This window comes from Chelonia mydas, chromosome 18 (genome assembly GCF_015237465.2).
Source record: "Chelonia mydas isolate rCheMyd1 chromosome 18, rCheMyd1.pri.v2, whole genome shotgun sequence".
NCBI lineage: Eukaryota > Metazoa > Chordata > Testudines > Cheloniidae > Chelonia > Chelonia mydas.
In genome coordinates, this window is record NC_051258.2 from 14,231,790 (window position 1) to 14,257,605 (window position 25,816).

At 54.4% G+C, this 25,816-nt stretch overlaps 1 protein-coding gene across 3 annotated transcripts in view; it reads left to right on the forward strand.

The window, feature by feature from the left end:
* Positions 1–25,816, forward strand: part of KLHL17 (kelch like family member 17) — a 38,320-nt gene that overhangs the window by 8,414 nt on the left and 4,090 nt on the right. For all 3 annotated transcript variants that reach the window (XM_037881409.2, XM_007070205.4, XM_043531538.1), the window contains 10 exons: positions 11,455–11,707; positions 12,572–12,693; positions 14,547–14,768; positions 15,992–16,108; positions 18,333–18,546; positions 18,801–18,945; positions 19,777–19,944; positions 20,618–20,706; positions 23,683–23,756; positions 25,465–25,646. In XM_037881409.2, coding sequence (XP_037737337.1) covers positions 11,497–11,707; positions 12,572–12,693; positions 14,547–14,768; positions 15,992–16,108; positions 18,333–18,546; positions 18,801–18,945; positions 19,777–19,944; positions 20,618–20,706; positions 23,683–23,756; positions 25,465–25,646 — 1,544 coding nt within the window. In that variant the 5' untranslated portion in view covers positions 11,455–11,496. The remainder of the gene's footprint in view (positions 1–11,454; positions 11,708–12,571; positions 12,694–14,546; positions 14,769–15,991; positions 16,109–18,332; positions 18,547–18,800; positions 18,946–19,776; positions 19,945–20,617; positions 20,707–23,682; positions 23,757–25,464; positions 25,647–25,816) is intronic.

The window sequence follows — 25,816 nt, forward strand, 5'->3', positions numbered from 1 at the left end:
TCCTTTTGAGTGCCACCTTCCCAGGCACACTTGATCTTCCCTCCTGCGGCTCTCTGCTGTGTCGTCTGGCTTCTAGCTGTGCTGAGCTGAAGAAATCAATGGGCTGTTACAGCGCCGGATTTGCTTCCCTGGGAGGTTAGTTGTGCAACAAGCCCCTTGGAAATGGGGATGGAGGGGGGAGTTTTGCAATTCCACAGGAAATATCCTTTTCCGATAGGCCACTTGTGCTGCGCTCTAGCTCTGCCAGAATCCTGGCACATGGACTTTTGTGACCACTATTCATGTGTTTTGGCTGTATAACAGGGCTGTGAGAATTTGAGCTGCTGTATACACTGGGGTGCCTACCAGCATTCCAGGGATATGAAGGAGAAGTCTGTGAAAAGTATGGGATCATGCTTATTTTTAAGGGGCGGAATCTCATCGTGGCTTGGTGATGGTTCAAAACCATCCTTTTATATCAGAGTCTGGTCCTTTGGGGCCCTGGAATACAGAGAGGAGGGGCCTTAGAAATCATTATTGCTTGCAAACATCTCATCTGATCTCGTGTTCCTTAGTAACTGCTTCATGGATATAGGCTGTAGGACATTGGGACCTCTCTTAAAATACTGCACAGACAGCCACCCTAGCTTGGACTCCTGTGTTAATTTCATGCCACCACCTGGCACTGCTTCTCTTCAAACGGAAGGTGAGAGGGGTGAGAATTTGCAGGCACACCAGGTATCTGGTTTGTTTTACTGATGCATTTGCTCATGCTGTATTTCTGGCAATGCTGTGCAGTAGCACCACAGAGCCTATTGTTATGCTGTCAGCAAGGCTATTTATGCCTCATGATTGTTCCTGGGGACTGTGTCCTCTATTTGTGTTCTGCCCCTGTGTGACACAGAGGACAACTTCTAACCCTATCCGTGCCCTCTTTTTTTAAAAAACAACAACAACAAAAAAAAACATTTGTGTGCAATTCTCACACACACACACACACACACACACACGTGTGCGGAAAATTGAGGATTTTGAAATGAGTTTTCCCTAGAACAATACAAACGCCCCAAAAGTCCTTAAGACAGGGCTAATTATTAGGGTCTTTTTAAAAGAGGAAATGGGAAAAGCATTTAACTGCATTCAACATATAAAAAATGTTTAAACAGGGGAAAAAACCAAGCCTTCGTTACTCTTTTTTAACAGTGCCCCAGTCCATATCCAGGGGCTGCACAAATACAAGAAGAATATGGTCCCTGCACCAAATAGCTTTACGTTTAATCCCAGTATACGTTTAATCCCAAACTGTGGAGCCCTGTGGACATGGGTGAGTTCCCTACCCTGATCCTGTGCAGCTCATGCGAACACATTGGTTTTTGCCCAAACACGCCCCTTTCCTGTTCTTAATTTAATTAACCCTTTAAGGCAGGGCTGTGCTTACCCGATGGCAGAGTCAGGACCCAAGTCTGTCTCTGTGGGTACAAGGTCTGCTGAGATGAATCCAATTGCAGGATCGAGGCCATAAACTTTATACTTCCTCCTGGGATGCCTTAAGGAGAGGCGTTCCTCTGGGGAGAAATCCTCCCTCTTGTGTCAGCCTTTTATCCTCCTGAGTTGGAGCTAATGAGACCCACTTGGTCTGGTTGCTAGGGTGAGTCCACAGAATGGCTCTGCACCTGGGACCTGAGCCTGACACACACTCACACCCTCGTAGTGAAGTTTCCTAGGCAGGTGACCAAAGGAGGGAGGCCAGAACTAAGCGCCTAATGAGCTTGCCTGAACCCATGCCTCCTTGGACACGTCCTTTCTGTGCTCAAACTGTACTCCATGTACTTACAAGCAAGGAAGGAGCTGCAGAAACTTGAGGGTGCATCTAGTGCTTGACCTTGCAGGTGCCCACACATAACCTCCGTGTGCACCAGAGCCCAATGGCGTCGTGTTCCCTGTTTATGTGCCATGCAAGGGCGTGCGCACCCCTACCGCAGTGCTGAGCGCCACGAGGATGCTTGAAGGCAAGATCCGGGCCTCTGGAGACTCACTAGACCTGTCCTTTTGCAAGCAGCACAACGCAACCTATCATCTACTGGCTTGAAAACCAGGTGCAGTGTCACACCATGGTGGTGACATGGGGAGAGGACAAGCTCGTTAAGTGCGTGAGCAGAAAAGGTCTAATTGCTGTGGGGGGTGGGGACAGGCTTCTTGCCTCTTCTTTGTCCCTCCCACCCCCATCCTTCTACGCATGGCTCAGGAATGGGAAGGATCTACAGGCCCCCCTCCCTCCATGTACCTCCCTAGATCCCTAATGCTGCAGGAGGAAGCAGGCTGACTGGGGTCCCCTTCAGGAACTGTTGCACACCCTTGTGGGGTGGGTAGGGAAGGGAAACAAAAGTTGGCCTCTCCGTAGGACCCTACTGTCTGCTGCAGAAACAGGTGGAAGACGATGCCTGATATGTAATCTGGATCTCTGCCCAATGGTCAGGCCACTAGCCTAACACTTGGGAAACCCAAATTCAAGTCCCTGCTCTGGCACAGGCTTCCTGGGTGACCTTGGGCAAGCCATTCAGCTGCTCTGTGCCTCAGTTTCCGATCTGTACAATGAGGGTAATAGCACCCCCCTACCTCACAGGGGTGGTGTGAGGATGAATACAATAAAGACTGAGGTGCTTTAATATGACCGTGATGGGGGCGGGAGCATATAAGTACCTTTAGCTAGATTTGGCCATCACTGCTAGGTAATAGCCTGCAAACTGCTACAAACTACAGAGCCATCACCTTCCCAAACTCAGCACTGAGAGAGCCCCTTTCCCCCAATACCTGCGTGCTCCCTTCTCTTCCTCTTGTTCCCTTTCCTTAGTCTGTGTTTGGGGAGCTGCTGGGGAGAGGGCGGGAGCGACTCTGCATGTCTGGCCCCTGCTGCATCTTGAAGCTCAGCCTACCAGCCACATGCTAGACTTCTCCCACTTCTGGTCTCCTCTCTTTAAATGCAGCTAGATCGCCTCCGACCCTGAGGAGCTGGCTGCCCCCAGGGACCAGGAGGGCCCTGTCTCAGGCAGCCCTGCACGTCATTCCAATTCTCGAGTGGCGTGAGACGCTGGCCGGCTGCCCCAGCGGGGGAGTGTCGTGCTGAGGGCATTCTCCATGCCTGCTTCACCCTGGTGATAATCGCCTGGCTTCTTCCTGAACAGCTCATAAGCATGGGTGACAGTGAGCAATTCCTGAGGGGTAAAATCCCTGCGTTGTGTGTGTGCGGGCCGGGTGGGGGGATGTGTCCTTCAAACACCACTAGCTAATAGCAACGGTGCAGCCATAGGCACAGTGTCAGGGCCAGATTAACCCTGCCCCTTATGACGTTGTTCACACCAATGCACAGTGAGTAGGGGAAAAAACCCGACCAAGTCAGGCTGATGAGGATTCAGATTGCCACCTCTCTGCGCCTTGCTCCATCCTTCACACTGGGGTGCTGGAAGTGCTGGGAAGGGCTCAAGGATGATACTGGGCCAGTGGGTTCTGTTAAAGAGACCCTGCCAAGCAGATCAGACTTCCCCTTTGCACAGGAGTGTTGGAGCTAAGTACGCCTGGCGTGCAGGGGTGCAGTGCATTGTGGAGAAAGGTGTGCTCCCCAAGCCAAGCCAAATCCACTGCTCCCTCCACACCCCGTTCTCGAGGGCCCCTGAGATCTTCATGGCTGTTGCAGCCAGTTCAGTTTCCCCTTCTGATGATTGTTCTCTTGGGTGCCCTGGGTGGGGATCCAGTGCTGCCAATCACCCTAGCATGCTGTGTCCAGGGTGCTTTGGTGGCCTTGCGAGAGCAGGACTTGTGCCTGAAAAGATTTTTAAGGGCACTGTAAGGCCTGCAGCTAAGGATGGGGATGAATTACCGGTGCAGTGCAAGAGGGGGTACCTAGGAGCAATGCAGAGACCTGAAAAGGAAAAGTCTTACACCTGTCTGTGTGTATATACACACGCCACCTAGAAGCGTCCCAGGCACTTGCTGGCTTTGGGGTGGAATAGAGGACATGCACTCCTGACTCTCCGGCGTATCCCACCTCTGCCAGTGAGCTGTGACAAAGGATGCACGGCTCCCCCAGCCTGGTCTCCTCCTGCTCCTCCCGCTCCTTGCAGCTGACTGGATACTGACAGTTCAGTGCTTTCACTGGTGCAGAAGTGGCCTTGGGTTTTGGCCTCTTGTCACTTGTCAGCCACAAATCAGGTGCATGGTTTTTAGGGCTAGTGTAAGACTCTCAATGGTGAGTTGGAACCAGGAAGCCAAGATGGACAGGGATCCGTACTGCCAGTGAGAAGACACCACTATAGTATATTGCGCATATGTCATAGACCAAATCTGTCATAGAATATCAGGGTTGGAAGGGACCTCAGGAGGTCATCTAGTCCAACCCTCTGCTCAAAGCAGGACCAATCCCCAATTTTTGCCCCAGATCCCTAAATGGCCCCCTCAAGGGTTGAACTCACAACCCTGGGTTTAGCAGGCCAATGCTCAAACCACTGAGCTATCCCTCCCCCACGGTGGCTCTTTTGTTAACCCTTTTCCTTCTGCTTCCCCCTGGGAGTGAAACCCAGCAATGGTTTTCTCCAGTAGTGCTGTGGAATGCTACTGGTTCAAAGGCAACGTACGAGTGGGGAGATGCAGTGGGAGGCCGGAACTCTGGCTCTAAGATCACGGGTCTTTACTCCGTGAGCTAAAGATCTCGGTCCGTTAGCTCAATAAACAGTAGCAGACTCAAACCTGTGTATGGCCCAGCCATAGCATCGCTCCATATGACCAGTTACTTGAGGAAGCACAGAAATTGAATGCTGGGTATGTCAGCTGGAGGGAATGTGACCTTCTACCCAGCAGCCACCTGGGAGTCCCCCGGCACCCTGGTTCTTGCAAAGAGGCATCCTGGGCCGAGCATTTCAGAGCTCCCAGCTGGCAAGGTAGCCAGGATTGCAGCGCCAAGAGAAGCCAGTTCTCCCAGGCCTGTCTGTGTGAAGGGCAACCCCAGAGCCTTTTTCTGGGGGACTGACTCTCTGGGCCCTGTTCACGGCTCAGGGTGTTTCCATTCACTCCCTCCAAAATATGCTTTTTTGTGCAAGAGAACAGCCCTCCCTTTGGGTCAGGATCATTTGCATTCATTAACCGAGCCATTGTGCACGGCCACCCTCTGTTTTTTTGTTTTTGTTTTTTTTCCGGTCGTAACTTAAGAAATTAATATTCATCGGCCGCTGAATGCATCCGAGCTGACGTGTCACACGTGCAGCCCAACGTCTGCGCGCTCAACAAAACCAGGCTTGTTTCTCCCCCTGTTTGTTCAGGAGACTGGCTCGCTGTTTCTCGTGATCCAGGCACTGTTCCCTATTCATTCCCTCTCAGCGGGGCTGACAGAACCTTCACTTCCTGAGCGTGAGATTTCTTATTCCCATGCACGTTTTTAGTGCCGGCACCTCGTCGGAGAGTGCTGCTAGGAACTGGCTCCCGCTCTGTGCCCGCAGCACAAGCAGGGGCAGAGCGAAGATTCCCTTCTTTCCCTGCCAATTCGGACAGTCCTCTCATTACGGCTGGGAACCCACGCCCCTTAAAGGCAAAGGGGCAGCCCCGCAAACAGGATCGGGCCCTGTATCCACGGTACAAGGCGCAGTAGTGCTGTGTGCTTGACTTCTGACTTGGTGCGACCGCCTCTAGGAATGGGGGAACCCGGTCTCCATGGCCTTTTTGTTCTTTAGCCTCTCTGCTGAGACTGTTAACCAGGGGGCCCAATTAGGGCCCCTTATAGTGGCCTCTGATCTTCAGCTGCTCATCTTCAGCTTGTCATCATGGTGACTGGCAAGGGTTTGTTTTTCTTCTCCATCAGACCTTGTATGAACACCTGTCTAGATATCACTTCTCTATCTCTAACGGCCCCTTCCGTGTTAACCATCAGACTGCGTGGGATGATTGGTTGCTTCACACCTTCCGCTGATTCACCTTTAACTTTCCTGAGTATCCCCATGTAGACATCCCTTGAACACAGAACCCCTGGCATGGTAGGGAGAATGCCAGACCCTTGTGTGCAAGGAATGGGAGGAACAGAGCCCCTGACGGGGGGCAGTTGTGGGGAGTCCCTGAAATAGACGGGGATGGGAGATGGCACCCAGTGTGTGGAGGGATGCAAGGAGCCCCTGAGGTGTGCAGTGTGCTCAGGTGACACAAACTGAGATGTGTGTGAGCCCTTAGTGGGTTTCTTGGAGACTAATTGAGAAAGAACAGATAAAACTAGATTTCCAATTGTTAGCTACAGCCAGGGGTGGGACGCAGTGGTGCTCCACCCGCCATCCCAATGGCTCTGCTCAAACAATTGGCTGTGTGATACTTAGCAACCTTAACATTTTAGTGTTGACCGGTGACAATTCCCCATTGAGAGGGAAGGGGTGGCTCCCATCCTAGAGCTGTTGTTTAGTCTGTCAGCCGGGTGGAGACAGGACAGACAGCACTGTACCTGTCCACTTTCCCAGGGTTGTCTTTGAGGATTAAGTTACAGTGAACTGAGGCCAGTTTACTCCTGAATGAGAGCGTCCATGCCGGGGAGGGGAATAACGTGCTTTAATTTATGGGCATTGACTTCACCTCTTCAGCTGATTTGCCTTAAGTAACTTCCCTGCGTGTCCCATGTAGACTAAACACCTAACTTCTGCAGGACCCATTTGGGTTGCCTGAGCAGCCCTGCCCCAGCTGATGCTGCGGTTCCTGTTTCCTGTCTTCAGAGGCTGACGTCTCATGGTGGGGAATGCTGTGTGTTCTCTCATGCCGCAGCATTGCAAGCAACCTGGCCTAATGTCCTGCCCCAGAGCAATCTGACCGGGTGACTGCATGCCTAAAGGACCCATCCTCAGCCAGTCTACCAATGCTATATGTCCAAGGCCAGTGAAATGCAGCAGCCCATGGAGGGGTGTTTGCCAGCCCTCCCGGTTTTATCGCCACTCTTGGGATGGTTGGTGTTTTGTCTTAAAGCCCCGGCTCCTGAAGTTATGCTATCTCTTGAGAATCTCAGCTTACTTTTTCTATATATATAAGTTTTGAGCTTCTAGGGTTGCAGAGAAGCTTGTGAGTCAAGTGTCCCCTGTAGGCTCAGATACCAGAAGGCAAAGAAATGGAACCAAAACGCTCTTGTGAGATGTGCTTAAAAACCATGATTTTCGATTTGTAGATTCCAAGGCCAGAAGGGACCATTGTGATCATCTCGTCCAGTGTTTCTCAAAGACCGGACCGTGAACCGGTGCCGGTCCCTGAGATCTCCTGCATAGAACAGGCCATAGAACTTACCCAAAATAATTCCTTACTGGAGGGGCTGAGTCATTTTCAAGCAGCTGGGGTTGGTGATACTGCAAGTGGCAACCAATATACAGTACACAGGGCAACAGTGAAGTTTTGTGCAAGGACTGAGGGCAAGACAAGACCACAAGACGTTTTTAAGGACCCATCCCCAAACGCCTCACTTAGTAAACTGCAGGGAACTCTGTTTTTCTGCTGAGGGAGGGCTGGGAGGCCCCGTCAGCTCTGCGGAGGTTTGAACCTGTGGTTCCAGGGCATCTCAATAATGCAGTTTAAAAAGTGCCTGGTTTCCTTTATCTGATTGTCCATTAACTGCCCATGCTCCACCTCCCCAGCAGGAATGGAGGGCAGGGGGTGAGTTGACACCTTTTGCTGCTGCTGTGGTCTCTCTGGATGTTCCACTGTCCTGTCTGTGACTTATGTCCCCTTATGGCATTACAAGACTACTGCTGGCTCTGCTTCTCTGGGACTCCCCCTCTCTCCCCCTGCCCCCCCGATCGGCTGGCAGCCCCCACCCGTTCCTGTCAATCACTGATGGCTAATGTTGCCTCTAGGAAGGAAAGAGGGCTCTGTGCTCTGAGGCAGGCTGGCAATTCAGTCACCAGTCAGAACTCCCCATGTAAATCATAAGGAGAGGAAGCCTAGGGAAGGGAGCGGCCCCTACACATGGTACTCTGAGAACTGCTCCTCTGTTACCAGGCCGGGAAGCCTAGCTGGGAGGGGTACCCGCCAGGGATCTCCTGTGCTTGTGGCTTGGTGCATTCACTCTCCCATGCCTTGCTGTGAGGGTTGCTGCTCCTGTGTGTGCTGGATGCAGCGTGTTTATGTGGACGCAGTGCGGGGGGTGAACACCCCCAGGAGGTGCCAAGAGGGCGTTTAGATACAATTGCTCCACAAGCCTGAGCCAGGGAAAGCTGCACAGGATAATGCCTAGCGCCTCTACTTCCCTGACCTCCAAGCTCTTTGTAAAGAGGGTATCATTCTCCCCATTTCACAGACGGTCAAGTCACTTCCCCAGGGCTGTGCAGCGACTCAGGGGCAGAGCTGGCAAGGGAACCCAGGAGTCCTGTCTTCCAGCCCTGTTTTCTAAATTCTAAAGCCCCTCCCCCAGCCTTCAATTTCAGCCAGGGCATGCCTGGCATGACGGGGCTCTTGCTGCAAGCTCAGGAGAGCGCAAGGAAAGATCTTGGTGTCCACTTGCTTCCTACGTCTCTCTCTTTTCACGTAACCCCCTCCTCCACCACCTCTGCTGGCGAGATGTGGAGAGTGGCAGCGAGTGATTCCAATTAGAACTGGAGCATGCCTAACATCGTAATGGGCAAAAGCATGCCTGGTGGCATATTAAGCGGGTAAACTAGCTTCAGGAGGCGCACGGATCCCTCCAGGGAGCCTTGGGGGTTTGTCTTCAGGAGATTGAACCTGGGGAGGGGAATAAAGCAATTATTGCAAAGCCCGTCCAATACAATAAAACAGCCTTTGGAAACAGTCCTTGAGCACAGCCTGAGAGGGTGATAATTATACCTCGCATTCACCAGGCTGCCTTTCAGCCCAGCACTTTACCCACGTTAATTAACGTGCCTGGCGTGTATTATACATATTGCAGTTTCACTAAGGACTCTCGTAATCAGCATTTGGGCTCCCAGGAGTTACAGATGGAGAAGGTCTGTTCGATCATCCGATGCATTTCCCCCTTTCAAGGGCATGATGATGTCCCGTACTCCCCCCACATGCACCCATCGCTGGAAACATCAGTTTTGTTTTGGTTTTTTGCTTTTGTCCTGGGTCTGTGAGCCTCCACTGGACACGATGGGGGTGAGAGTCTGAAATTTTTCTCCTTCCTCTGTGTGTGTCTGTTAATCGAAGTACCAGAGGGCATTGCAGGTTTCTCTCCTGCATGTTATTGTACCCCCCCCACACACACACACCCCAATCCTGGTACATTATGTGCTGCTAAAAATAAATAAATCGATGTCTTCACGGCTGAGCAACTGCTGCATGGGGGAGTTCTATTTTTAAACGCCTGGCGGACGGTGGCGTGTAGGTGTGGTGCAGGATACAGAGGCTGGGGAGACTCTCTCACTGCAGGAATGTGGGGGCAGGTGGATTGATCAGAACGTGGCTAATGATTTTCAAAAGTTGCCTTTTTCCTTCCCCCTCCTGGCTCGCTTTTTTTGTTTTTTTTTTCTTTGGCTGCTGCTTGCAGTGAGAATCTAAAAGCCTGTCAAACGCCTTTCAAAACATGGCAGGCGGCTTAGACACATGTGGCCTGCCAGCATGGCAATAGAAGAAGAAAATGTCTTAGCAGAAACAAATGTCTTTCTTTCCCACATCCCTCAAATAGGGAACCCTTCCCCCCCAGATTCACTAGGGATGACGTGGATTGGGGGGGTGCAACATTCTTACTCTTGAAATTCAAAGGGTATGTCTGTGGCGTGCTCTCATGACCCCATCCAGGGGGGATTTTTCTTGGTGGAGCAACTACACCAAAGCTTGTTCAAAGACACTCCTGAGTGTGGGTAAAGCAGGCTCGGCGTAACACCCCATCTCCGTGCCCTGCCTGCAAAAAATCCAAAGTTATTTGCCAAAGAGAATTTCCAAAACCTTGACTGAGGCTGTGGTTGGTCTCCAGGACTATCCGTCTCCTTAGATCTGCTGTAGCCAAATAGCAAGTTGTTGGGCTGGGTGAAATTCTGTGTGTGTGTGTGTGTGTGTGTGATAAAGTCAATGCAGGAAGCATTACCCACCATAGGGCAAATTCTTCTCCCACACCTATATGAGCTATATGATTAACAGATGGGCTGTGTTGTCACCCCAAATGGGCTCCTCTATATAAAGGGTGGCAACCTGGGGATGTTAGCCAGAGTACGAAGGAGCCTCTCGTCAGCGGCATGTGGGAGCAATAGGTCTGACCTACGTCTGAATGTGTGGGCACCCCAGTTTGGTCCCCAGCAGAGCTACGTCAGGATCTGAAAAGCCTGGGGGGCTCTAGGGTGGAGGCCAGACATGCACTATACTGACTGGGCAGGCAGCATACTACGTGCAGAGGGAAACAGAGCATTGGTCTTTATTCTTTTCAAAGCAATCTGAAGAACTTCAAGGGAGAGAGGGCTCCTTTCCCAAACTGGGCTGCAGGATGGCCCCAGGTTCTGCGGGAGAAGAGACCAGAGATCTGAAAAGACAAACTGCTCTTTTCAAAATATTGCACTATACTAGTCAGTTGCAGTTTAAATAGTCAAATAGCTTGTATCAGTGAAGTAGAGTGGCAGATTCTTCTCCAGCTGCATGGTGATGAATTATTTCTGTTGCCATAGACCAGGGTCCCCATTATGCAAGGTGCTGTAGAAATGCATAGTAAGACACAGCTCCTGTCCCAAAGAGTTTACACTCTGAGCAGGCAACTGGTGAAGAGGGAAACTGAGGCACAGAAGGGGCAGTGATTTGCCCAAGGTCACCCAGAGCCAGGAATAGAACCCAAGTCCTCTGAGTCCCATGGACTATTTCATAATCTACAACACCGATGCTGAGTATAATACAGGAAGCATGGGGTATTTATTTTTATCATTCAATTTTTTAGCCTTGTGTTTGTTTTAATAGCCTGGGTCTTTTAATTAAGCTCTGTTTGACCCATACAGAGCTGGTGTGCTATGGTAAAGGGAAAAGGTAGCAATCCAAGATTAATGCCTATGCTGGTGTAGCTTGGAAATGTGCGTTGTTAGACTGACTTGGATAAGATACCTGGCTATAACTTCAAGGAAAAGCTCCTGTGTATGTTTCTAGCCATGTCTCCAACCGAATATTGCCCTTATTTTAATTACACCCAGTGAGCTATGTCCTGCCCTCAGCTGGACCATTGCAGGATGGGGTCTTGGCCCTAGTGTCCACAACTCTTGGCACTCCCGTGGCGTCTCAGTTCCTCTTTGGCATCGGATGCTTCTCTAGGGTGATCCTTGCTCATGAGAATTCACTGCAAAGTTTGGGGGCAGGAAGGCATTTTCCTCCCAGTGGGGCCCATTGCAGGGGACCTGGTATGAGGGAAGCTCTCCTCCCGGGGGGACTTTGAGCAGGCTTGTTCGGCTAGGAAGCAGACGAGTGTATCGCTTGGTGGGAGCCTTGAGGAAGTGGCTAAACCTCAGTCGTTCCTCCTTCGCTGACCTCCCTGGCTTTCCCCTGCAGTGATCCCGCTGAGAACCGAGCGCCCGCCGTCGCCCTGCAGCCATGGAGGCGGGGATGCAGCTCCTCAACCGGGACGGCCACAGCATCTCCCACAATTCCAAGCGGCATTACCACGACGCCTTCGTGTGCATGAATCGCATGCGGCAGCGCGGCCTGCTCTGCGACATCGTGCTGCACGTGGGCACCAAGGAGATCAAGGCCCACAAGGTGGTGCTGGCCTCCTGCAGCCCCTACTTCCACGCCATGTTCACAAGCAAGTATCTGACTCTTCCCAGGAACCCAGGTTCTCCCCATTCCCTCTTGTCCTTCCCTTCGGGCCTGCAGAGCTCCAGACCGCAAACCCCTTCCTTCTGCGCTTTCTCTGACCCGCCTTGCTCCACACCGCTCCCCACCTCTCAACCCACCTCCCCCTCCTGCAGCAGCCTCCTTCCCCCATTCAAACCCGGTTCCCGCACCAGGCCTTCCATCCCCAACTCGCCACGGATAAGAAGGCTGGAAGTTTTTGGCTTTCCAAAGGCATCTCCTGCAGGCTGTGGGCCCTGGGCCCCTCTTGCTGACGCCAGGGGGAATTGGCTGTCAGACCAGTGATGTGAACGGGGAGGGAGAGGGGAACGGGGCTTGGGGTCTAATCTAGACCTCACGTGGTCTTAACTAAGCTCCAGGCTTTTGAGTTTTTGATGATACAGGAGTACGGGTCGTGGGAATGTCAGAGCTGACTATAGCCTGTCCGCAGCTCAATGTCTAGTTTAAAGGCAAGGTGGAGAGAGGAGTCCGGTTAACGGCAAGGGAGAGATGCCAGGAGGAAATTATGAGAGAGGGAAATTAGGGTGGAGGAACCTCTGTTTTAAAGGCAAGGGAGAGGCCCCAAGGAATCGGTGAGCGGGGGTCTTCAGTTAAAGCTGACACAGAGAAGCTCTAACTAATCAGTGGGGGATCCCCAGTTAAAGGTGCAGGGGAGAAGCCCCAAGAATCGATGGCTGGGGATCCCAGTAATATACCTGGGGAAACTGTTGCTCTGTTCAGAACCATTGACTTGTTCCGTGCATGGCCGAGAGTGCTCTTGGGCCGTGCGCCTGCCCGGCTGGGCCTCATTGGAGTTTTCCGTGTGTCCCCACAGATGAGATGAGTGAAAGCCGCCAGACCCATGTGACGCTGCACGACATTGACCCGCAGGCCCTGGATCAGCTGGTGCAATATGCTTACACTGCGGAGATCGTGGTGGGTGAAGGGAATGTGCAGGTAGGAGTCTCCCCCTCCCCCCTAAATCCCATCCTTCGGCCCTGCTGCCCTTCGGAGAGGACTAAAGATCCATCCTTAGGGACCTGATTCATGACCTTCAAACATTGGCACCAAGACAGTGCATTGCGCCTGATTGTGGTTTTGGATGGGAGTGGAATTCCTCCTTTCACTGAGCCCAGAGGCAAAGTGCTTGCGAGGGCTTCAGCCCATCACTCGTGCTGGGAACGGCTGCCCCATGGGCTCTGCCACAACTGGACCAAATCCTGAGAGGTGCTGAATGCTTGCGACTGTCACTGACTTCAGTGGGAACTGCAGGTGCTTGTCCTCATCATCTGCCCTTCAGTCTCTCTCCAGCTGCTTGGTCTGGAACCGAGCCTGTTTCAGCTTCTCCCTCTGGGTTGGGCTTTTGTGGAGTTTCTTTACAAGGGCTGGAAAAATCCTATTATCCTGTAGCCCTGGGCAACCAAATAACAAAGCAACTGGGCTGAAGGCCAGTTATCGTTCTCAGCCTTGGATCTGATGCTCCGGCCACTCCGAGCACCGAGAATCATGAAGTGCAGCTCAGGTCAGATCAGCAGCTTGACCATGAGGAAAGTATACACCTTAGTGGAGACGTCTAGCCTAGGTGCAGCCTGGCCTACGTGTGCAGAAATGAAAAGTTAGTTTCCTACAAAATCTTGCACCAGCCTTTATACCTGTGTGTGTGTATCCGGGGGGGAATGAGGGCGGGGGCTCCGACCCCTTAAATTTTGCTACTCCATGAAATCAAACAAAATTACTGTCTTTTTTTTTCTTCCCCCCAATTCAAAAACACAAGCATCTTTGCAGTCCTCTCTTGCCTGGAATGAGCCTGTTTGTCTTTTGAAATGAAAAACTTGCAAAAGCTTTATATTAAATTTGTACTGATTTGGGGGAAGGGCAGGGGAGAAAATCCGAGTCTCCATCAGCTTTGCCTTTTCTTTCAGACACTTGTTTCCCCTCCGGTCCCTGATCCCATGTCCCTGAGTCTTCAGCTCCGTGTAACTGAATCACACAGCCCAGGGGCCTTCTCGGGAAAGAACGAGACAGCTGGCCGCAGAACCTGTTGTTGTTGTTCTCGCTTGTTTCCAAATTCTGCTTTCTGGGCTGGCCTGACGTGACCCTCCTCTACCCTATCTTCGTGAGGGTCTGCGAGGGATGGGGCATGAGTCCTGCAACCTCGCTCCAACTCAGCACAAAGAGTAGAATTCGGGGCACTCCTCTAACATAGCCGGCAGCCGCTCTGTGGCTGCTGATTCATTTTATACTGACTAAGCTGCTGGCAAGGAAAGGATGGAGCTGTTTTTCGTGACACCCAGGACCTGCCGGGGGTGGGATGGGAGAACCCATTGCAGAGATGCAGGTGGTTCAGGCTTTTGTTTGAGAGCTGCCACTCCACCCTGCCTCTTGTAAGGCCTGTTCAGGCCCATTGAGGTGAATGGGAATCTTTCTGTAGGCACTTTTGCCTCTCATCGCCTGGGAGGTGAAGGGCGCTCCTGCATTCTGTATCTGAGGAAGTCAGCTAGCCCCATAAAGGCGCAAAGCCACAGAGGAAACTATGAGAGAGTGGGTCAAGTGCAGACTTTCAGTGGGACTTTCTATGGGATGTGCTTGGCCCACGGGCTGCACTCTGGATCCTAGATCTTAGCTGGGCTCCTAGGAACTGTTTCCCAGGGCTCTCCCAGGCCAGGGCATCTCTTGACCACTGGCCCTGTCTCTGTGGGGAAAGCATTAGGCCCCTGCTTGAGGAAGTGGGGATGCTGGGGCTGTCTCTGCGGGCAGCAGTGATGGAAGCGGTGGGCTGCAGCCCCAGCTGCTTCCCTGTCTGCCCGCAGACGCTGCTTCCAGCCGCCAGCCTCCTCCAGCTCAACGGCGTGCGGGACGCCTGCTGCAAGTTCCTGCTGAGCCAGCTGGACCCATCCAACTGCCTGGGCATCCGGGGCTTCGCCGACACGCACTCCTGCAGCGACCTGCTCAAGTCCGCCCACAAGTACGTCCTCCAGCACTTCGTGGAGGTGTCCAAGACGGAGGAGTTCATGCTGCTGCCGCTCAAGCAGGTGAGACCCCTCCCGAGGCCTTGCGTCTCTTCTCCGCACTGTGGCGCTGCTCCCACTGACTGTCTCCTCGGGGTGCAGAGCGCTGCGTGATGCAAGCGGGGATGTCACGCCATGCCCACTGGCTCTGGCCGGTCACCTCTGCTTTGCCGTGGTGTCTTCATCCCCTCTCGGTAGGACCTGGGGGCTAGTTCATGCCTCTCCGCACCCCTCCCCCCCCCCCCACGCACACTCTCTGTTTCAGCCCCTAGCCCACACAGAGCGGCTAGCCATGGAACAGAGTCAGCGAGGTGCTGGAGGGAGGGAGGGGCTGCCGTGCTGGCAGGAGATGGCCGGGGTGTGGGTGAGGAGGGAGGATGTAGTTATAGGCAGGGAGGGAAGCGGATGGGGGCTGGTTTGTGCTACTCCATCCAGGCCTCGGCCTAGCCACCCAGCACCGCCCGAGTTCCTCCAACGCCCCCAGAGGTCACCGAGAGTCTGCGGATTGGGCCCTAAGCGCGGCTCAGCGCTGTTCTCCACGGGGCGGGGGAGACATGACGTGTGTCTCCAAGAATCACAGGAGCCGGGAGTGGGCTCAGAGAGCAGGGCGGGGACCCCCAGGGGCTGTGCCCAGGCCCCCTCTCTCGCAGGACTCTGCTGCTGCCAGGAAGAGAGCGTGGCCCAAGAGCGGAGGAAAGGGACATAAAGCAAGAAGGATTAAGGCTGCCGCCTGCCCACTCTGTGGAAATACAGGCCGAGAATAAAGCAGCGTGGCCGCTGGGGAACCAGCGTAGGGGAGCAGGGAATCAGGCCCTGTCACTTGCCATGGTGCCTACACTGACACACCAGGCTTCCATTGCCCCTCCCGCCATCGGTGCACAGGCAAGCCCTAACCAATCGGTGGGAGGGGTCAGCTGGGAGGCAGGTTGGCCTTGTTCTCCCCACTTTACAGACGTGAAAACTGAGGCACAGGCTTGGCCAAGGTCACCCAGCAGGTCAGAGGCAGAGCCAAGAACAGAACCCAGGAGTCCTGACTCTCTGCTCTTGCCGCGTCTCCGTTCCCGTACGCGCACACCAGCCTTGCTCTACCCACACGCTATGGAGGTGTGGTAAGGCGCCGAGTGTGCAGCTCTGCTGGTTGTGTGTGTGTGTGTGTGTGTGTGTGTGTGCACACGTCCATGTTCCTTGCCATCCTCCCTCCCCATGACGGGGGACAGCTGAGCTGGACTTCCCTTTCGCCTCTGCAGGTGCTGGACCTCATCTCTAGCGACAGCCTCAACGTGCCATCTGAGGAAGAGGTGTATCGGGCTGTGCTGAGCTGGGTCAAACACGACGTGGACAGCAGGAGGCAGCACGTCCCCAGGGTAGGCGAGCTGGCTGGGAACGCAGATCATCGCAGGGGAGGGGATTTTCACCCACTCTAAGAACGTAGGTGCTGGATGGAGGTGGGTTTGGCCTGGTCTAAAGGCTCCTGGAGACCCCCCTTTTGCATATTCCTATTTCCCTCTCCCCTTGGGAACTGCAGGCTGTGTGACCAGACAGGGTTGGGGGGAACCAAAGAAAAGTTGTCTCAAGTGGAAAAAGTCCAACCATTTCAAGGCCAAATTCTGCTCTGTCCCCCGGTGGCGTTTGACTGGTATAACCGAGACGAGTTAGTTTTCCAGCATGGTGCAATCTGAAAGCCCTTGCTGCCATGGGCTGTCTCGGGTCTGGTCTGACAGGAGCTTTACTGAAAGAGGAGGTCGGATGCCCAAGGCTGTTGCATCTGGCTCCTTCCGATGCACTGGGATGATTTGGGGCATGTATTGTACCCCACTGCAAATAGAGGCTCATGCTGCCTTACGCAGGGCTAGAAGGCAGGGGTTTGAATCTGATGAATGTCCACGTCCTAGCACCTCACAGTCACATTGTATCCTCCCGACACCCTTGTGAGCTTGGGACATGTTATCCCCATTTTACAGAGGGGGAGCTGAAGCACAGGGTGGGTAGGCTGAGTGGCTGCCTGAGGTCACACTGGGAATCTGCAGCAGAACCTGGATTAGAACCCAGGTCTCCTTACTCCCTGTCCTGGGCCCTGTCCATTAGAATATCTTCCTCCATGTGCAGAGAAAAGCGATCATACTTGGGATTTCTTTAGTTCCTATCTCACATCAGAGGATCTCTAAAACCCCCAAATTTTGGCCCCACAAAATCCCCTACCCTGTGATGGGGCCGGTGCTACGACCCCATTTTAAAGACTGAGGCGCAGAGGGGCAGCGATGTGCCCACGGTCACATGAGGCATCCGTGGCAGAGCCTGGGCTTCAGTGGGGCAGCAGAGCTGTCGGGAGGGTGGCGGGTCCGTCAGGTAAACTTTGCTCTCTAGGGCTGGGTTTTGAGGATTGCTCTGAAAAGCCAAACTTGGCAAATCTGCAACGTTTTTAGGCCGGATTTTCCTTTATCTAGTGCTCTGATCTCTGTGTCTGTGACAAGGAGCAAATTAACCACAGGCCTGTCGCCTGCTTAAGCAAAACAGTAACAGGAATAACAAAACCTTTCCCGACAGGGATTCTTCCCCAGCATAGCCCTAGGTTGGAGCCACAAGCTCTGCATGAGTCTCGCATGCCCTCTTGCGGATACCTCTGGCATCGCAAGTATGAATATTGGCACCCATTAATAAACCCAGAGAAAAATGCATCCGTGTGTACCCTGGCAACCTTTTCCCTTTGTTCTGGCAGCTTTGCTACCAGGCCTGCTAAGAAACTAGCTGCGAGCCTGCAGAGAATGCTGGGAAATGATATGCAAATAGGAGTATATGCATCCCAAGATGCACTTGACGTAGGGCTGGCATTGGCGCTGTGGGGGCTGGTTGAGTGGGTTGCACAGAGGTCCCTGCGGTTGTCAGGCACAGGTGTTGTCTGTATGGCATTTGAGCTGCTGCTCAGTCCTGTCATGGCAACTTTTTTAATAGCCCTGCTGCAGGCGAGGGAGCCAGAGCTTGCCAGCCCAGCAGGCCGTGGCGTAGGAAGGGCTTTCCAGTTTGTGAAGGGACTCGGCCGTTTTACCAGACTAAGGCCCTGGCTGCACTCTGCAGTCCGCATTCAGCTGCGTGCACTGGAGTCCCCTGCATCTGGAGCCTCTCTAGCAATCCCAAGCGCGTGGCTGGGAGCAAGAGGCCGGTAGAGGGCACAGCTGGCTATGAGCAGGGCACTGTCCGGGCACTGGCGCCCAGCAGAGCAGGCCGTGGCTAAGGCAAGGGGAGAACCAAGCTGATCCGTCACTGAGGTAGCCGTGCTGGCACGTGGACCCGGCTGTGGGAGCCAGTGCAGGGCCAGCCTGGGATTTGGGAGTAGCAGTGGGTCTCAGGCTCTTGCCAGGGCAGTGGGAGGGTCCTGGGCTCTGCGGAGGAGATGAGGGTGGAGTTGCTGACAGGCGTACGCTGGGGGGTGGCTGCCCTCCCTTCCACTGGGAGGAAGATGAGGGAGATCCAGTCCAGTCAGGATCCCGAGGCTCTTGGGGTTGGTAAGAGAGGAGCCCGCTCTAATCTTCACCCCAACCCGTCTCTGTTCCACCGACTCAGCTGTTTCCCTCCCCTCCCTCCACCCCGCAGCTCATGAAGTGCGTCCGGCTGCCCCTGCTGAGCCGGGACTTCCTGATGAGCAACGTGGACACGGAGCTCCTGGTCCGGCACCACTCGGAGTGTAAGGACCTGCTGATCGAGGCCCTCAAGTACCACCTCATGCCGGAGCAGAGAGGGGTCCTCGGCAACAGCAGAACCCGGCCCCGGCGGTGCGAGGGGGCCAGCACCGTGCTCTTCGCCGTGGGTAAGGAACAGCCAGGCCAGGGGGGCTGAATACAGTGCCTGTGTGCAGCCTGGGGGAGGGGCCCATCACCTGCCTCCCATGGGGCATCTGTCCCACCCTCGGGGAAGGGGCTGCAGGCAGGGCCTGTCACTGGGATGTTGGGCAGAGCTAGGGGTCAGGGAGGGGTATGTCAATGGCTCCCCGTGCCCAGTGACTCCCTGGAAACCTCAGGGGTTCTGCCCTTCACTCGCTCTGCTTGTGACTCCCCTCATCAGGTGGGGGGAGCTTATTCGCCATCCACGGAGACTGCGAAGCCTACGACACGCGGACGGATCGGTGGCATATGGTGGCCTCCATGTCGACCCGGAGGGCCAGGGTGGGCGTCGCTGCCATCGGAAACAAGCTGTACGCTGTGGGCGGGTAAGGTGGGGAGCAGGACACTGAGCTGGGCAGAGAGGGGAATACTGGCTCTGGGGTGGGACCCCTCTGGATTCGGGTCGGACAACAAAGGCTGGGCCCAGGGGGCATTTCTGCCACCAGCTGTGTGTCGGGGCTCTGGCTGGCCCAGGGAAGTGGTAACGGGAAACGTCGCTGGTTCAAACCCAGCCCAGAGGAGCAGCGACTGGAAGCCATTCCACTGCCCCCAGCTGCTCAGTGGAGTGAGTTTGCTGGGTCTCTGTGCAGCAGCAGCCTGGCCACTAACTGATACCGTTTGTTCACGGCGCCAGAGGAGGGGACGGAGGCTGCTCTCGCCTGCAGTTGCATTTCTCCTGCTGCTCAGTTAGGGCTGAGGCAGCTGGTGAGAGAAGCTTGCCCTGCTAATGTCATGCAGCAGGTTGGCTGTGCCCAGCTCCTGCAGGGACATGTTCAATGCACAGTAACTGCCTGGCTCAGCTGCGATCCAGGACCCCGGCCCTCTCAGCCTGTCCCGTGAATTCACACAGACTCGGTCAGGTGACTGGGAGCCCCCCGGGGGCTGCATCGTCCCTGCAGGGAGTGAGAAGGGCAGGCAGGCGGAGCGGGTTTGGAACGCGGGGAGCAAACCCGCCGGAAATGCAGCAACTGGCTGACGCTCTGCACGGGCCTGATTGCTGGCAAGAGCTGGGCTAGGGAGAAGAGTGCGGCCCGCGTCTGGACTGGGCAGCGACCTGAGGCTAAGCTGTGCTCAGCCCAAGGGCTTCGGTGGAGTCCAGGCTCTCAGCTCTGACCGAAGGTTCCCCAGCCTTCCAACGCTCTCCCATCCTCCCGCAGTTACGACGGGACCTCCGACCTGGCCACAGTGGAGTCGTACGACCCGGTTACCAACTCCTGGCAGCCGGAGGTGTCCATGGGCACCAGGCGCAGTTGTCTGGGGGTGGCGGCGCTTCACGGGCTCCTCTATGCAGCGGGGGGATATGACGGGGCCTCGTGTCTGAACAGGTAGGGGGATCTCCTAGGTATGTTCTCGTCCCCTCAGTGTGGTGTCCGTGCCACTCGGGCTGCTGAGACACCCCGGCTGTCCCCAAGATCTGCTCCGAGGGGGAAGGCCATGCATAGCCTAGCCCTCCCTGAGGCCTGATGACTCATCGGCAGCCAAAGGGACCCAAGGCTTGTGGGGCTACCGGGGTGGGAGCCCCTCTCCGTTCACAGCAGGGTTCTGCGTAGGTGTCTCTAACCGTGACCCCATCCTAGTTCCCTGGCCCTCCAGGAAAGACCAACCTGCCCTTTGGCCAGTGAACTCCATCGGCCCATTCACCTGGCACCCCTGGGTCCTCCTGAAGTTCCGTGCAGCCTCATCCAGTCTGGACAAGTACGTCGTGTGTCCGCTGCAAATACGGCCCCCTCTTCTCCATCCCTGGTGGAGACGTGAACCCCACTGGTTCTGGCCCTGCCCCTAGGAGGACTCTGATCTTAACCCTGTGACATGGCGGGGAAATGGCCCTTTGTTCCTGCCCTCTGGCTCCCATCCCTGAGCCAGTTTCTGATCCGTGGCAGCTCTTTGCCTCACTTCCGCACCCCTTGGTGTCCTCAGTTGCCCCTCAGGGCTGCATCAGCGGGTTTTCCCAGAGACCCTCCAGTGTTGCTAATGTTCCTGTGTCTCTGCCTGCTGCAGCGCTGAGAGGTACGACCCCCTGACGGGCACCTGGACCTCGATCGCCGCCATGAGCACCAGGAGGCGATACGTCCGGGTGGCGACACTAGGTAGGGCACTAGCGCGGTGGAATCTGCTTGGCGCTCCCAGGCTCTGTCACCTCTCGCCCCTTCCTCTGGCTAGTCCTGCGCGTTGCTTCCTATCAGCTGCAGCCCCACTCTCTGACTGCTGTCTGTGACAGGCCACCGCGCTTTGCTGATGTGGGACCCGCGCTGACCACGTGCCAGGAGCCAAAGGGCACTGCCTACCGGGCACAGAATGGAGCAGGTTTGCAGCTCTGCTCCATGCACAGGAAGGAGGGTGGAGTTAATGCCCTACAGCGGGACTGGGGAGAAAGGGGGTCAGTTCCCAGCTCTGCCAGGGACCCCCTGTGTGTCCGAGGACAAGTCATTTAATTGACTTATAGGCTAAACACTCCAGATTATCTGGGGCAGGGACTGTCTCTTCCTGCATGTATTGGACTACCATAGTTTTCTTGGTCCATGGTACTCTAATAATGGTAACAGGCTCCAGATCTTGGCCTGACTTGGATCAAAGCGGAGGAAAGCTTGCTATCTCTCTGCATCCACCTAGGGGTTCTGGGCTCAAGGTGGGATATTGGGAACATTGGAGTCCATGGGCCGTGCCTTTGTGTCAACCTATGACGAGAGCTGGGGTGGGGTAGGAAGAACTGTGAAATGGCACAGCCCAAACCAGATGGCCCAAGTGAATGCGGTTAGCATTGTTCTCTTTAAAATAACATTTCGTGCAGAGACCAGTTACTGTCTGTGTTTGGAAGGTTTTTGTCAAAAACACTCCCTCCAGCCTAGGAAAAAGCTGATTTTCCTAGAGCAGCAAAATTTGCAGCAGCTTGATGACCCCATGGGTGCAGCGTAGAGCTAAAGAAATTTCATAATAACCCTCATCCGGATGCAGCCGGCTTTTAACATAACAACAGTGGTCTGATCTCATATGTACCTTTACGTTGAAATGTCTCCCTGTGCGCACGCTGATCCTTGTAATGGGACACTTCTCCTTTCCCCACAAGCCCAAAAGTACCAACGTTTTGCACATGCCTAGCGTAGATTTGGGCCCTTTGCAAAAGCAGACAAGCATCACAATCGCTATTTGATGGATGAGGAAACTGAGGCACCGAGGGGCGGGGGGAAAATACTTCCCAGGGTCACCCAGAGAACCCATCACAGATGCAGCGCAGTCTCTTCACTTTCACTTTGGACCCCATTCCCCCTTGCTTCACCTCCAGGCCAGAGCAATCTTGCCTGGGAAGTCCGGCAGCTGGCCAGTGACCCGTGTGGAATGAGGTATGGTCACAGCCCAGTTCAGAGAGCTACAGGGTCCCTGTCACCGCACCACAGCTGGGGCTTCTCCGCCTCTGCCACAATCTATTGGAGAACCCGAGGGCTGAATAGGCTGGTTACCCTCGCTTCCTGAGGGGAGCCCTCCGTAGGGGAAGCTGGCAGGGGGGAGGCAGTGTGGCCTAAAGCAGTTTCTCAACCTTTTTGATACCAGAGACCAGCTTGCTGCCTTCCTAAACTATCAGGGAGATCTCAGGGACCGGCGCCGGTCCGCAGACTGGTGGTTGAGAAACACTGGCCTAGAACAGAGCTTCTCAAACTGGGGGGCGCAGAACGTATTGGGGGAGGAGGGGTGAGAAATTTTAGGAAAAAGAAACTTCCTGCCCACATTTTACCCCCAGCACGGAATAACTAGCAACGCTAATTCCTCCAGACATGTCACGTCCTCAGCTGGCGCTGTGCATTTTGACGTATTTCTGTGAAGCTTGCCTAGTATTCCACAAAGGCGTTGTCATCTATACGTTCATCCGTCCGTTACACACTTAATTGTACGCACGGGACCACAATGGCAGTTCTGCGCTTGTTCTCCTTACAATGGCTCGTTGGCTCGTTTGTGCAACAGAAAAAATAAACCTCAGATGAAAAACAAAGACACTGAAACTGATTCAAGTGAAGCACCGATGCTGCATATGTCAGGATTTATATACCTGTGTGGCAGGGAGGAAGGGCATAAACTATTACAGACACAAAGAAGGGGGGCATGTCAAATAATTTTTAGAACCACTGGCCTAGGGGATGGAGCATTGGCCTGAGCTTGGGAGACCAGAGTATTAGTCCTGGCTCTGTCACTGGCCTGCTGGGTGACCTTGGGCAAGTCACTTTGCCGCTCTGTGCCTCAGTTTCCCCATCTGTGAAATGAGGATAATCCCATACTGTCCTCCTTTGTAAAGCGCTTTAAGAGCTAGGGATGATCTAGGTAAGAGCTACGGGTTATTCTGTGGATAAACAGAGCACCGCCGTACAGGGCTAGCTGGGTGCATAAATCAGTCTCTAATTGGCCCAGCGCATTCACCATGGTGCACGTCAGTGCTGCCAATGGCACCCGCTGCAGGACCAGCTCCTCACTGCTCTGGGTTCTGTGCTGCACGGACATTAATCCCCTCTCGTCTCTGCTCTTTCACTTCCAATTTCGCTGCTCCGTGCTGACTCTGTGGTTCCTTCGCACGCTCTCGCTCCTTTTCCCCCCGTGGTGTGCTCCCTGCCTGGCGCTGCGTTATGGATCGGCCCCCGCGGCAACCTGCTGCTCCTGCCGTCGCTGCCTCGCTGGCTAAAAATAAAGCTTAATTGTGGCGGCGGGGAGCGCTCGCACGGCCCGTAATGAGCCGGTCGGGGGCAGCCGCAGGCGAGCAAGCTCCCCGGGCTGCTCTCTCGGCATGGAGCCCTCGCTGCACAGCAGAGAAATGGCCTGATGAATATTTAATGATTCCCAGGGCCAGATGCGGCCCCCATACAGCGGAGGCTTGGGGGGAGGGGGGGGAAGCTGCATGAGCTGCTCTGTGAGCAAATCCTCCCCGGAGGGTCCGGCTGCTTGGTGTAGATTTGCCTGTCGGCTGCTATGCTGTTCCTGGCTGCCCAGACCCGTGGCACATAAGGCCGGGATCCATCCCTGCCGATAACACGGCCCTTGTGGAGGGCTCTGTGGCTGACTCTGTGCATGACTGTGTTTTGCAGATGGCAATCTCTACGCCGTCGGGGGATATGATAGCTCGTCCCACTTAGCCACGGTGGAGAAGTTTGAGCCGCAGGTAAGGGCAAGAGAGTGCAATTAACGCTTTCCTTCCCATCCCTCCTCCGAAAAGGACCCTTGGCAAAGCCCTATAGAAAGCGAACAGAGGAAAACACAACAGGGGGCTACAGAAATGACTCTAAAATGCTGCAGAACCTAATGGAGCACGAGATCCTCTCGGGGGGGGGGGTTAAACCATCCTAGCTAGCTATCGCCCTGCAATGGAATTCCGTAGGTCGGTTAACAAGTCTCTGGAAATATGAGGGGTCTCTGTTAAATTCTCTCGATCCCTTCCACCTGGGGTGGGGGTCGCATGGATCCTCCCCTTTCCCAGCACGTGCAGCTGTGTTGCCACCTTGTGTGCGGCCATTATTGCAAGCTGACAAGCTCCAGCGGACCGTTGTGGGCCCACAGGTGTGGTTGGCTCCCCTACAAAGGCTTGGCTCAGGAGAAAGGGGGTCAGAAACCATGTTCTGAACGGAGCCTCTAACTGTGGGGCTGCCGCTGGGACTCCCTGACGGGACTCCCCGACAGAGCCATAGAAATAGACACAGCCACATGCATGGCCACTTTGGGGCTCTGGCCGGGAGCTGATGGGCAACTCGAGCTCCCAATAGTTAAGCCAAATTTTAGGGACCTGGAGACCAGGGTCCTATTGTTAACAGCTGCAGTTGCTTGAACCTGCCAGCAGAGGTCTCTTTAAAATAATTCTCTGGGGTTTGCAAAAAGAACAGGAGGACTTGTGGCACCTTAGAGACTAACCAATTTATTTGCGCATAAGCTTTCGTGAGCTACAGCTCACTTTATCGGATGCATTATGCATCGAAAGCTCATGCTCAAATAAATTGGTTAGTCTCTAAGCTGCCACTAGTCCTCCTTTTCTTTTTGCGAATACAGACTAACACGGCTGCTACTCTGAAACCTCTCTGGGGTTTAAACATTTTATTTTTTTCTTGATTTAAGGCAGTTTTGTGTTTGATGCTTTAGGGAAGGAGGGTGCCTGTAAACACTGAGCACAGACTTGGGCGGATCATGTTTGTAAGCTCCCTATGGGGGGCGAGAGGGGGCGGAGAGAGACATTTGTTTTAGTGTTTGTGAACAAAGTATAATTGCTGAATCTAGCTGCATTGGGATGGAACGGGGCAGTACAGAAAACCATTTCCAGTAGAACTCCCCTCCCGCCATCTCCTTGGGGGGCCTCTGTGTTCCCTCAAAAGCCAGTTCCACAGGGCTCTGGAAACCTCCCCCGTCACCTCTGCCCTTCATCTGATAACAGCAGGCAGGATGGCTGGCGACTTTACTTTAACCTGCTGCACCCAAGGTCAGATTTGCAGCCGGGGTCATCGTGACTTGCTTTAGCTGCAGACTCTTTGTTGCCTCCTGCTGGAATGTGGATGATGGGTCCTACAGGGGTCCTTCCGCCCAGGGGAGCTGTTTTAAGAGTTGGGAACGGGGAGCAGAGCAGAGAGAGCATGCATCTGATGAAGTGAGCTGTAGCCCATGAAAGCTTATGCTCAAATAAATTTGTTAGTCTCTAAGGTGCCACAAGCACTCATGTTCTTTTTGCGGATACAGACTAACATGGCTGCTACCCTGAAACAGGGTCTGGAGTGTGACCGGATGGTGGTGTCGCCATTGAAGGGCTTGGGTGGGAGGATAATCACCCCCGGGTATCGCTCGCTAACCCAGAGGCGCTTTCACGGGCGCTTGGTCCCCTTTCCTCCAAGGTCAACACATGGACCCCCATTGCCAACATGCTGAGCCGGAGAAGCAGCGCCGGCGTGGCCGTGCTGGAGGGGATGCTCTACGTGGCTGGCGGCAACGACGGGACCAGCTGCCTGAACTCTGTGGAGCGCTACAACCCGAAAACCAACACCTGGGAGAGCGTGGCCCCCATGAACATTCGGAGGTAGGGACCCCCACCCCGCCCCCCATTCTCCAGCACCGATCCAAACTGGGGAGCTGGGGAGACCGGTGCGAGGCAGATCCAGGCTGTCACACCGGCCTTGGGGATTTCTTGGGTTGGAGAGAGCCATCTCCCACTGGAGCACATCATGCTGCAGCCATCAAGGTGCAGCA